At 35.6% G+C, this 12,480-nt stretch overlaps 3 protein-coding genes across 3 annotated transcripts; 1 reads left to right on the forward strand and 2 right to left on the reverse strand.

The window, feature by feature from the left end:
* Positions 1-1,153: 1,153 nt before the first annotated feature.
* LOC129950877 (uncharacterized) lies at positions 1,154-2,204 on the reverse strand. Its single transcript, XM_056062805.1, has 2 exons — positions 2,065-2,204; positions 1,154-1,959 (listed from the first exon to the last, which is right to left on the reverse strand). The coding sequence occupies exons 1-2, from the start codon at positions 2,107-2,109 to the stop codon at positions 1,207-1,209; spliced, it is 798 nt and encodes a 265-aa protein (XP_055918780.1). The 5' UTR covers positions 2,110-2,204; the 3' UTR covers positions 1,154-1,206.
* A 3,323-nt stretch (positions 2,205-5,527) lies between these two features.
* LOC129950775 (cryptochrome-1) lies at positions 5,528-7,524 on the forward strand. Its single transcript, XM_056062693.1, has one exon. It carries the CDS (start codon positions 5,787-5,789, stop codon positions 7,380-7,382), a length of 1,596 nt encoding a protein of 531 aa, XP_055918668.1. The 5' UTR covers positions 5,528-5,786; the 3' UTR covers positions 7,383-7,524.
* A 35-nt stretch (positions 7,525-7,559) lies between these two features.
* Positions 7,560-9,164, reverse strand: LOC129950776 (serine/threonine-protein phosphatase 2A activator-like). The gene is made up of 6 exons (XM_056062694.1): positions 9,037-9,164; positions 8,653-8,948; positions 8,255-8,597; positions 8,095-8,195; positions 7,933-8,040; positions 7,560-7,871 (listed from the first exon to the last, which is right to left on the reverse strand). The coding sequence occupies exons 1-6, from the start codon at positions 9,068-9,070 to the stop codon at positions 7,713-7,715; spliced, it is 1,041 nt and encodes a 346-aa protein (XP_055918669.1). The 5' UTR covers positions 9,071-9,164; the 3' UTR covers positions 7,560-7,712.
* Between the last annotated feature and the right edge of the window lie 3,316 nt (positions 9,165-12,480).

A 12,480-nucleotide genomic window follows, 5' to 3' on the forward strand; every position in this document is an offset into this window, starting at 1 on the left:
AGGAAACACACCTCGGAAAAGAGAGAGTTCAAAAATGGCAGTTAGAGGCTTTCACAGTGAGTGATATAATTGATTGTTTAGATGTATGATAAATAGCTAAACTTCAAGGAACATTAAAATTATGTATGTGCGATTATTTCCTAGAAAACATATTTTTTGAGTGGAATACAAAAGTAAATAACAAATAAAACCTCTAAATAATGCACACTTCATCGACTTAATGTCAAATTAAGGATTGAGAGGTTTCAGAACAAGAGAGTGATGAGAAGAAATTTAAACAAAACTTATATAAGATGTAATGTTCATATCTTTAAGAGATTTTCCTACAATACACACAATAACTTGACTCCCTCTTCAATCACAATATCTGACTTTATAAAAGGGAGCCTTTTGTCTGATGTATTGGTATATTTTAAAACTCTTACACTTTACAATGGAGAAGTTGGTAAGCGGTATGGTTTTTTTAAGAATGTTGTTGAACCTAACTTTTTTCGGTCATCATTCTTAAGGTCGTTAATCTTTCCTATCGACAAAAAAGGAAACTACTACAATGTTTAAACTTACTGAGACATTTCGTATATGAATACACTTGCAAAACTATTCTGTGGTATACTTGTGAACATATTAGAAACCTGGGTGGATGTAATCTGTAAGCGAAACAAAACATATATTTTTAAAATAACCTAAATTGCTAAAGCGTTCCAAGCGAGGAACAAGAAGGTAGGATTTTCTTTTGTTAAAATGCAATTATCTATGGAGTTAATTTCAATAAAAAAAATACTTACCAAAAATAGGGATTTGTTTTAACCTCCAAACTATTTTAATACAAAAAACCAAAATAAATTAAGAAAGTCTATTTTACAAAACAAACAAAAAAACTTGTACATTTTAAAAATTCAATTAAAAAAAAGCAATATTTCGAAAATCAAAATGTTTTAATATTTTGTATAATGTCCTTTTGCATCTCAGACCATTTGCAACTTCTTTGGAATTTATGTAACATCTGGCGTAATATCAATCCATATCCGCTGTATTGCATCTTTTAACTGTTCTTTATGTTTTACTTTCCTTTCCCTCAACTTTTTTTCAACATAAGTCCAAAGATGTTCAATTATAAATATTTATTATTATCAATATTTATTTTCAAAAAATTTAAAACTAACAAAAATTACAACTGGGTATTTAAAATAAAATAAATCAAAGCAATTAACCAAACTCTTGAGTGGATGTAACCATATTATCTATATTGAATGAATTGTAGAGTTCCTGAGAAGAAAAGGCATCGGATTGTTGAAGAGCAACTCTCCTTGGATGAATTTTCTTTTGCATTGGATTTTCAGTTTCTTCGATTCTATGTCGATCTTTATTGCTACGAGGTTCCAAGTCGAATTCTTGAGTACTTGTGACAGTATTTATAAAGGGTGTTGGTAATTCGTCACTGTCTACAGTGGTAATTGAAGCATCCATTAAATCTAAAAATCCTGACATTATATCTTGTGGGGATTTCGGTTGAGAAGGAATAACAGTTTCTAATGTTGCTGCTGTAGAATTTGAATGTGGTGTGGAAGAATCGATCTCATTGGTTTGTGATTTCCTGAGCAGGCTGACACGAGAAGCATCTTTTTCTTGTAAACCTGACGGTGGAGTAAGACTTATTGGCGGTGGTAATGGTTGTATCGCTTGAGCTTTTCTTTGTATCCAATCTATTTTAACTCTCCGTTGATGGCGTTCATGCCATCTTAAGTATTTAGCTTCGGGATTTGGTAACAACCGCGGCAGATTGACGGTTAACCATTTCAAAACCTTGCTCTTCTTGTAGGTTGATAGTTGGGCTTTGTACTTTTGCTCAACCAGGTAGACTAAATTGCCCATACGAAGATCGACTTTGCATGGCATTGTTATGCACATTCTAGCAACTTGCTCGTTTGTAATTGGAATCTCTACTATTTCATCGTAAATCTGTAAAATAAATATTTAGATTTTTTATAGAGTTTTAAATTATCTGTATGGCTTCCTTTCAATGAGAGAAGCTGCAAATTTATTAAAAGATTTACATTCACATACATCTAAGAAATCCACTTGTTTCAATTGTTCAACTACATTTTCCATATTTAACAATTCTTATAAATAATCAACAAAATACGATGGTAAAAGGAAAAATAATAATTGTTTGATTTTTTTAAACTTAATATTGTTGTTCTGTCAAAGCAAAGCCATAGCGTTTGCCGTTTATTAATTTAATTTGAAGTTTACGAAATGAGTGCATTCAGCAGAGAATGAAGTACGAAATATGGTCTGAGCACACTAGTGAGCTGATAGGTATGTTCGTGACTTCGGATTTTATTGTGGATTTCATTGACATACTATACATGGACTGCTAGTGGCGTGAATTTTCCATACAAAATTTGAATAAAAATGGTTCCACTTCAAATTAGCTACACTAGCCCTTTCAGGCACAGTGGCAAAAAAAGTTATGAAATATTTAGCGCCATCTGTTTGTATTTAGTTGAGATAAGCTTTTTCTGACATAGAAAGTACTGACATCTAGTATAATTTGTTGAAGACAAACGATGCCATGTTTTTTTGCTGTGAGCAGTGCTGTCGTTTTGAAAATTTCAAGAGTAGTATTTTTCTATCATTTTGGGGAGCATTTTCTTAAATTGAGGAGTAAAACAAAAAAACAACAAACACATGCTTGGCCCATGAACAAAATTAAAAACTTAAAATAAAAATGTCCAAATTCGAAGTTAATTGGTTAAAACAGACAAATAGAAGGATATAATATCGTACCAAATTTTTGCTTTCACTGCTTAAAGGCCAACATTTTAAAATAATATAGTTGAAATAAATAATTTAAATTCATAACTTTTTTTATTAAATAGGAAATTGACAACTGAAATTATATTTTACATCAACATACATGTTTGAATATTCAAGAATAAATTAAAGTCATTATTGTAAATTCGATATTTCATATTTTAAGTTACAATCAATAAGGGGTCAATTAGAGCTACCACTGAAATCGATCAAGACTGTGTTTCCCTTTGATTAGAAATGAAAATTATATAATCATCTATCGGAAATCACACAAAGAATTTGTTTTTTGAGAAAAAAGTGTAATTGCGCATTTATTTTTCTCTACAACGGACGGAAATTCATTTTCCTGCACAGCTGATACTTTATGTTCAAAGGTAAAACGAATCGTTCCACTGATTTGTGTTCCAATTTCACACAATTAAAATGATAGATTTCTGTCAGTAAAATTTTTTCAATCGGGAAATTTTTTCAATGACAGAAATGTTTAAAGATAGCTATAAACGACCTGTCAAAAAAATTCTAATTTTTTGTTTTCAATGATGAAAACCAATGACAGCTATAACTGGCGCCTTATACAATGATTTGTTTTTCTCGATTTAAAGTTTTCGATGGCTCCCATTTTTCTGTGAAATCGTTTTTAAGGAGTTCCTTAGCAGTTAGTAGGGCATTTACCGTTTCTACCTTGAGTGAATTTCTTTTTTTTATCTTTTATGAGGCTTATATCTGAAAATTTTCTTTCTGCTGTTGCACTGTTATTGTTGACTCTGAAAATAGTAAAATACTACTATAGTAGCAAAAACGACAGCAGTGGATGTGAGTATTAAATGTTACACAATTTTTCCGCATAGCCCTCTTTGCGCTAGTGTTTTGTCCGTTAAAAGTGGAACCATCGTGAAGTTGGCTACTAGCAGTCCATGTATAGTATGTCAATGGTGGATTTGTATTTAATTTTCAGTGACCACAAATCTTTATTAGAAATAAATTAGGCTAGGCGCACACATGGTTTCAAAAGTGTTTGGTTTCTTTCAAACTAGACACGTCGATCAAATTCCTTGATTTGCGTGGCAAGGAATTTTAGGTAACGGTGCAGACATTCAACTTAATCATTGAATAATTTTTTATAAGCGCAAGAGCGAGAAAATTTTAGTCGAAATGAATAAATGATTCCTGTATATTGGTTTATTTCGTTGATTACTTCTGGAATTGCTTATGTGCGCGATGTTTGTGCAACTAACGATTGAACGATTTTGTTTCGTAAAAGGTGCATGTGTGGGCTTTTATGATAGATATTTCCATTTTATTAGAATAAGTTGTAAACGTAGCTTAAGGCACAACTTTTCACATCTATTTAATTTTGCTGTCACGTGAATGATTATATATATTATAGGGCGTTTTGCATAGTCATAGATCAATATTTAATTCGTGGCTCAACAATTTTATCCCACCGAATTTGATGAGTTAACTGAGGTTTAAACGAATTTTCAATAAATGGTTATTCATTTGTAGTTTCAAGTTGCAAGTGCTGTCAAACTTATCCGTCATTCAAATTGTTAAAATATTAGTTGAATTTCTTGATAACTAATTGCTCGACACAATAAATATGAGTTCAAAGTGATTACAACTAGATAAAAAAGTACGCGTAGCGTGATGGTTAGTGCGTATGACTATCATGCTTGAGGTCTTAGGTTCAATCGCTGCCTGTGTAACCTAAAGATTTTTTTCATGGGTATTGCCTCTTGCTTGGTCCCTAGCTAAATGTCTCAAGTTTCGAGCTCCAAGTTGGGTGAGATCACTTTAAACTTGTGCGCGCCACCTGATCTGCGGTCTTCCTGTTATGAGCTGTCTTGTGGGTGTTGATTCGAAGACTTTCCGGGCCGGAGCATTGGTTTCCATGCGCTCTACGTGACCCAGCCATCTTTGTCGTTGAACTTTTATACTTCTGGCCAAGTCTACGTCACTGTATATCCCCTACAGCTCGTCGTTGTTTTTTTCAAATTGAGATTTGTTATAAGAACTGTTGGTGCCCTCCATTCCTGACATTACTCGAATCAAAACTTTATTAAGTAGTATTCACATGAGCGCGACCAACGAACGACGAATGAATTACAAAATGTGAGTTTATATACGTTTGAAGACATATTTCCACACAAATTCTTAACAAAACGATAGCAATATAGTTTATATTTGATTTATGATACATACTTTTACTTTTCAATATAATATATGATTAAATTTAAGAAAACAAATTTATTCGTCGCGAAAAAAATTATAATTGATACGAACTTTCAAACTTTATTCGCGTTCCACATAATCCACACTCGCAACGAATAAAATAATCGCGCGTACTTAACCTAAACAATCATTCTTATTTTGGTTTCGGTGGTGAATGGTGTTCGGCTGTGGCTTCATTCGCGACGAATTAAAAACTCTCATGTGAAAGAAACGTCAAAATCGACGAATATTCGTTCATTCGTTGGTCGTTGGTCGTGCTCATGTGAATAGTACTTTATTTATTATGAAAAGTTTGTTAATCAAAGAATTTATGACACTCCTTTACATATCCCAGATTTCGGAAATATCTAAATTATAAACTGACCCAAATTAGAATAATCCTTTTACCCTCTCTTTTTTCCAAATGCATGAAAAAAGACAACAGTATTCCATAAAACAATACAACAAAAGCAAGAAATGTCATAACAAACCCACTTTTATAAACAAAACAGCATGCTGCCTACCTGCGAACTGCGAAAAGCGAAACCGATCCTCTAAATAAACATTTCTTGAAGTTGTGAAATAGAAGCATAGACCAAAGACGAAAATCTTCAAGCTGAAAGCATAGGCTATAGGCAATGTAGACCAACATACAGCATACTCTGTCCGTCTCCATCATCAACACACTCGAAATTCATCTCGAACTACGTCATTTTTCTGTTTGTTCCTATTTTTAAGTTAAAATTTGTCCCAAAGTTATGGATAAAAACTACACAATTATCCACTGGTTTCGCAAAGGATTGCGTATCCACGACAATCCAGCTCTAATCAAAGCATGTGAACTGATTGAGAAGAACCCCAACTATAAATTACGTCCAGTATTTATTCTTGATCCAGGTATTCGCAAATGGATGCGAGTTGGCCCAAATCGTATGCGCTTCCTGCAAGAAACTCTCCAGCAACTACATGAGAATCTCCAGCGAATTAACTCACGTTTATACGTCGTCCGAGGTAATCCCGATGAGGTGTTTCCAAAACTTCTCAAACAATGGAATGTCAAAGTGTTAACCTTCGAAACTGACATTGAACCATATGCCAGAAAGCGTGACGCTTCCATTACGAAGCTTTGCAAAGAAAACAAAGTGGAGGTCTTTCAATTCAGTTCTCATACTATTTACAATCCGGAAATTGTATTGCGACATAATATGGGAAAACCTCCATTGACCTATCAGAAGTTTCTGTCATTGGTCGAGAAGATACCAGTTGCTGAACCGGCACCTGTACCCGAAAAGCTGCCGAACAGCAATAAACCCCCCGCTGATGAGGAAGAAGCACGAAATCCCGAGTGCTATGATCCTCCTTCGATTGCTGAGGTAATTGAACGTATTCAAGAATTGGGAATAAACAAGTTCCCTGGCGGCGAGACCGAAGGTTTACGTCGCCTCGACGAGAGCCTAAATGACACCAAATGGGTTTGTAGTTTCGAGAAACCGAATACATCACCAAACTCCCTCGAGCCCAGTACGACAGTTCTTAGTCCATACCTGAAATTCGGCTGCCTTAGTTCTCTGCTCTTCTACAAGAAACTAAAGAAAATCCTCGACAAGAATTCAAAGCACTCCAAACCACCTGTCTCCCTCATGGGCCAGTTGATGTGGCGAGAGTTCTACTACACTGCCGGCGCTGCGGAGCCTAATTTCGATCGAATGATTGGAAATTCAATTTGCCTACAAATCCCCTGGGAGAAGAATGATCAGCATTTAGAAGCCTGGGCCCACGGCCGCACTGGATATCCCTTCATCGATGCGATTATGCGTCAACTCCGCCAAGAGGGATGGATACACCATTTGGCAAGACATGCAGTAGCTTGTTTTCTAACTCGAGGCGATTTATGGATCTCATGGGAAGAGGGTCAAAAAGTCTTCGAAGAGCTGCTCCTCGATGCCGATTGGGCTCTTAATGCCGGCAACTGGATGTGGCTATCAGCTTCGGCATTTTTCCATCAATTCTTCCGAGTCTATAGTCCGGTAGCGTTTGGAAAGAAAACCGATCCTCAGGGTCATTACATCAAGAAGTATGTACCTGAATTGAAGAATTATCCCAGCGGGATAATCTACGAACCATGGAAGGCATCTCCAATTGCCCAAATGCAATATAAGTGCATAATTGGTAAGGACTACCCTAAGCGGATTGTCGTCCATGAAACTATACACAAGGAGAATCTCAAGAAGATGAGTGAAGCTTATAAGGTTAATAAGGACGTCAAAGTGGCTGCCAAGCCAGAGCCAGTCAGCGAAAAACGTCCAGCTAAGTCGACTACCTCGAAGCCACCGGCAAAGAAACGCAAATTGTAAGTTTCTCCATGGAATTTAAGTCATCACATTTAAAGCATCAAAACATAACCTGTTCAGACAGGTCCTATCTTAATTTTTGTATTTTTTCAATTCAATACTCGTTTTGTTTTTGTTAGGAATAAAATTTCACTTTCAAAATGAATGTTTTAAAGTTTTTGTAAAAAAGGTAAAACCAAATTAAAGAAAATTTCTCCATTTTTCTTTTTGTAAACTACGTATGCGTTGAATTTTGTAAATTACAATAAAACCGTTATGAGTTAAAAAAATATTAATATGAACATAACGATCAATAAATAGCGCGGTAGACCATCTAGCTGATAACAATTCGTTTTATATTTTCGTTTGTTCTGGTGTCGGCTTGACAGGTGCAGCAGGAGGTGGCATAAAACCTAAACGAGCATTTGGCAAAGGTGTTCCCGGCTTAACTGGCTTGAATACCATCAAAGATCCAAAGTAGACATGTTGAATGACAGGAAATTTCGATAGAATCTACAAGACACCACACATTTTAAGCAGAAACTTTCAGGAATCATTAAAGAATCGTGCATACCTCTTTTTGGTACATCTTGACCAATCCAGAATTGATTTTTACCCAAGATGGAACCGCCGATATGCCCCACAATTGATTCGAGTGTTCGGCAAAGTGCCCGGTTTTCACCTAAATGGCAATGAAATAAATGAAAGGCTACCAGTTGCTTTATGTTTTACCCACCTGGGATATATAATCGATACAACTGATGAACATATAAGAATCCTTGTAATCCTCAATGATGTTTTGGTCGAGGAATTTCGATGGATCAAACGGACTATGAACTGCGAAAAGGTTTTAGTTGCAAAATTAAGATTTCTTTTATTTTGTTCGAAAAGTTTACATGCCAATTGTGCACTTCCCCAAATGAATGGTACAAATTGATAATCGTCCAAGCTCCATACACCTTGACTGCCCGCCGGTTCCATGCGGTAGGTTTTTTGTAATCGCCTCACAAACACCAAATATGAATTGAAGAGTTTCAGAGCACAGGCTACGTTATCTTCCTCGACTAGATATTTGGTTTTGAAGAGACAACAAAGGAACATTATGAAGGCCAGCTCATGACCAGTTCCATAGTCGATACGTGTTGGATTGCCGAAGGATTCTCTTAAGTAGACGTAAAGCTCGTTGATCGATGTGTAGTTATCGTCAGTGAGAGCTTCTACTAAATATGCTCTGGCATTCTGTAAATATGGCATAAAATTAGTTGTATTTCAGATAAAATCGATAGATATAAACCTCTTCCATCTTTTTGAACCATATACGATAGGCTTGGTTGCCAAAGCGCTGGGGTTCTTCAAATCGCGGCGTTTCGTCAAGCAATTTATCGAATTTCTGAATCATTGCAACGAGATGTTTCATTGTTTTGGACATGTGCATTACATCGGTAAGTTTTTTTCCTTGTATGGCGGTACTGATTCCATTGATGAATCCAATAAGATCGTAGTAGGCTTGAGATTTTTGCCAGACAGCCATATCCATTACAGATTTGACGCATTTTGTTGGTTCTCTTGTATTTTCTCCTGAATCTGTTTCTGTGTTTAAAGGGGTTGTTTGAATATATTATATATGAATGATGTTCTTGGAAAATCATTTAATTTGTTCTTTGTTTAATTAAATTACCTGCATTAACAAATGATTCCCTTGGTTGCTCCATGATCTATTTAAGTAATTAAAAAAAATGTAAACAAGAATGCAAAATGATGTCTGTCTACGATACGGTGCGGCAGTCCGACCTTGAAATGTCAAAAGGTGTGAGTTTCTTAGCAGCTGTGCTAAGGAAATGTTAGACATCATTAAGCTGGCTACAAATTGAGGGATGATGAAACTAATTGGCGAATACGGTGTCTTAAGTGATTAATAATTTTTTTTTATATTTCACAAGCACTCAAGGGGTTATTAGTACCCTTTATATGTTTATAATTAAACACAGTGCAAGTGTTAGGAAAATAGGGAAGGATTTAAAAGGAGATACCGGTGCACATTGGTCTTAAAGTTCGGAACGTCAAAATGGGAGGGAAAACAGAGTTGACCAAAGCATTCCACATTCTCGATGTGCGATTTAAGAAAGAATCTCTATATTTGACAGTACGCCCGAAATTGAACTCAAGGGTAAACTGATGAGCATTCCTAGAATTGCGAATATTACGGCTGAACAGTTTAAGGGGTGGAATAGAACTGGCTAATTCGACAGAATATTGCTTGTAAAAATATCGATAAAACAACGAAAGGCATGAAACATTGCAACAGTTCGAGAGATGTAAATGTTTCGATTATAGTTCAGTCGCCTATCATTTTTCAAGACTTTTTCGAATTCTATCCAAGAGATTTAAACTTATTTTAGGGGGCACCTGCCCAAATATAGGCCCAAATATTGTTCGACGGTTGAAAGCTTTGTAGATTATAGCCAGATCAGAAGGGGTGAAAAATTTCTTGCATTGTCGGAGAAATCCTAAGCACCTGGCAGCATTTTTGGCGATATCAAATATGTGATCATTCCATAAAAGTTGATCTGTAATACACACACCGAGTACTGATTGTTGATTGGTTTCCTGGATGCAAGTGCCACTCATAGATAGTGGCATCGAGGGTGCGTTACACTTTAACTACAGGAGACAGCATTGAGTTTTCGAAGCACTAAATTCTACACGGTTTTTGATTCCGCATTGGACAATGCTGTCCAGATGAGATTTAAATGAGCTTAACATACGCTGCCGTTGAAGTTCCACATCCGAAGGACAAGGATGTGAATCTAAAAACGAATATGAAAAGCTGAATGTACTGTCGTCGGCGAAACAGTTTAAAGGATTAGAAGTGACAGACAAGAGATCATTTATGAATAAAAGGAAGAGAGTCGAAGACAAGACGGAGCCGTAGGAGACACCAGCATTTATTTTATGAATTTCAGACTTGAAACCATCTAATACAACTTGTATTAAATGGTTAGAAAGGTAATTTCTAATCCAACGAAGAAGAGATTTATCAATACCAAAAGCACGCATTTTCAATAAGAGAGCTTCGTGCCAAACTCTATCAAATGCCTTTGAAATATCAAGTGCAATAACCTTTCTTTCTCCAAAACGATGTAAAGAATTCCACTGTTCTGTGAGATGAACCATGAGATCACCAGTGGACCTATTGCTACGAAAGCCATACTGTCGGTCATTAAGAAGCTTCCGTTCTTCAAGATATTTCTTAAGCTGAAAATTAATCAGCATTTCCATGACCTTGGAAAGAAGGACGTAAGTGCTCAAACTAACGATAGTTTTAGGGGAGGAGTATTCGCCTTTTTTAGAGACAGGCTAGACAAATGCAGTTTTCCATCCACTCGGGGAAGAGACCTGTAGAATATAACAGATAGAAAAGCTTACGCAGTGGTTTTGCCAGCATTGAAGAACACCTCTTCAGAACAATAGGGCGAATACTATCCAGGCCAGAAGACGTCAAATTGTCAATTGTAGTTGAAAAAATTTAGTTTATTGTATTTTCTTTTAGGAAAGGGTTTGAGTTCAAAATGAACTTTTTAAATTGCCATTATTCATATTATGGTTGATTTACATGAACTTTCATTTAGTTTCTGCAATAAGAAAGGGTATGCCACATAAAAAACAATGTCCGTGAGATAAGGAGAAAATAGCGAAATTTCTGCATTATAAAAAATTCGAGAAATGCAGCATTCAATAGTATATCGAAGACCACTAAGTTCATCTTCACTATATCATCTTCGTCTACATCAGCTTTGCAACAATATCACAAGTTCAAAAAAAGCTTCACATTACTTTTTTTTAAATGTTATATTATGTTACATTTTGTATGTTATTTACAATTTTTTCAAGGATTTAATTTGAATTTCCTTTTATTGTAAGTTTTATGCAGTTAGTTGTAATATTTTTGAGGTTTTTTAAGACTATTGAAAAACACTGTGTTACATTTTTTCATTTAAAGCAATACTTTTGGTTGTCCGAACACATTTTCTGATTTTATTATTTTGTTAGATTTTTTAAATTTTTATATAACACTTTTGTGAAGGCTCACGTGACGATGCTATACTGTCAAGAAGTTATGGTATTTTATATCAAGTACCAGTGGACTATTTCTCTCCCACTTTCGGATTTCAACATAAATCTGCGTTACTCTACTTTTTTCGTTATGCAGATTAAAAACACTGTATTATTTCAGTTTTAAATCCTGCTTAACTGGAATCTCAATCTGGCCTTAAGATAGTGTCAATATTCAATGCTACAAATATTCCGAAAGTTTGCTATTTCGCTCTTTATAAATAATATTCATCGCGTCATAGGTGCGTTTCTGTTTTAATCATATATCTTATTTAGAAGTCCAGCATGAATGGATTCGGAATGTAAAATGATCCTTTGGATGAATAATAATAACAGTAAAGCCTAGTACATACTTCCTCGTGAAGTGAACGTTCGCCAGTGGAGAAAGTGAACTTTTGACATTGCTCACTGGTACACACTTGTGAGTACACGTTGTGAACATTTGACTTCAGCTTCACCAACAGTTCCCGTACATTTTGCACGTGAATTGCCCGTGAACGAAAACTCTCCACTTTGTTCTCCACTCAGCTTCACGAGCAAGTTCACGGGTGAACCAAAAACTGAAATTTGTATGGGTTCACGAGATGGTTCACAAGTATGTACTAGGCTTAAGGAGTTTTTCTTTTCAAGCTCAGAGGTGAGCACTGAACAGAGCCTGAGTACATCAATTACGATCTGAGCAGAGTTTTATCAGAGCTCTCCGACTAATTTATGAAACACAGTGATAAAATGAACTGTCATTAGCTTAAGAATTTTCCATTCGTATCTTTCATACAACATGAAAAAACGTGAAGTCAGCCACGCTCAGCTTTCACTGCATTTGTTTATAGAGCGCACTCCTAGCTAGTTCTGATTCAAAAAAGAAACACAAACCAAGTGCTCTAAACAAAAAAAAGAAACAGATCTTTCTCCGACGGCTCTGTTCTCTGCTTGGAGCTTTGATTGTCTGCTATTACACGATGAATCTAGATGCATGCGACACTTCGAACAACATAAGTGTAAAAGAGAA

Source organism: Eupeodes corollae, chromosome 3 (genome assembly GCF_945859685.1).
Source record: "Eupeodes corollae chromosome 3, idEupCoro1.1, whole genome shotgun sequence".
Taxonomy (NCBI): domain Eukaryota; kingdom Metazoa; phylum Arthropoda; class Insecta; order Diptera; family Syrphidae; genus Eupeodes; species Eupeodes corollae.

Bases quoted from the DNA above. Each gene is read 5' to 3' on its own strand.
- LOC129950775 (XM_056062693.1), top strand. From the start codon at position 5,787: ATGGATAAAAACTACACAATTATCCACTGGTTTCGCAAAGGATTGCGT.
- LOC129950877 (XM_056062805.1), bottom strand. From the start codon at position 2,109: ATGGAAAATGTAGTTGAACAATTGAAACAAGTGGATTTCTTAGAT. The intron at 1,960-2,064 runs GTATGTGAATGT...TTTATTTTACAG, and splicing joins AACAAGTGGATTTCTTAGAT to ATTTACGATGAAATAGTAGA.
- LOC129950776 (XM_056062694.1), bottom strand. From the start codon at position 9,070: ATGGAGCAACCAAGGGAATCATTTGTTAATGCAG. The intron at 8,041-8,094 runs GTGGGTAAAACA...ATTGCCATTTAG, and splicing joins GTATCGATTATATATCCCAG to GTGAAAACCGGGCACTTTGC. The intron at 7,872-7,932 runs GTATGCACGATT...GGTGTCTTGTAG, and splicing joins TCAAGATGTACCAAAAAGAG to ATTCTATCGAAATTTCCTGT.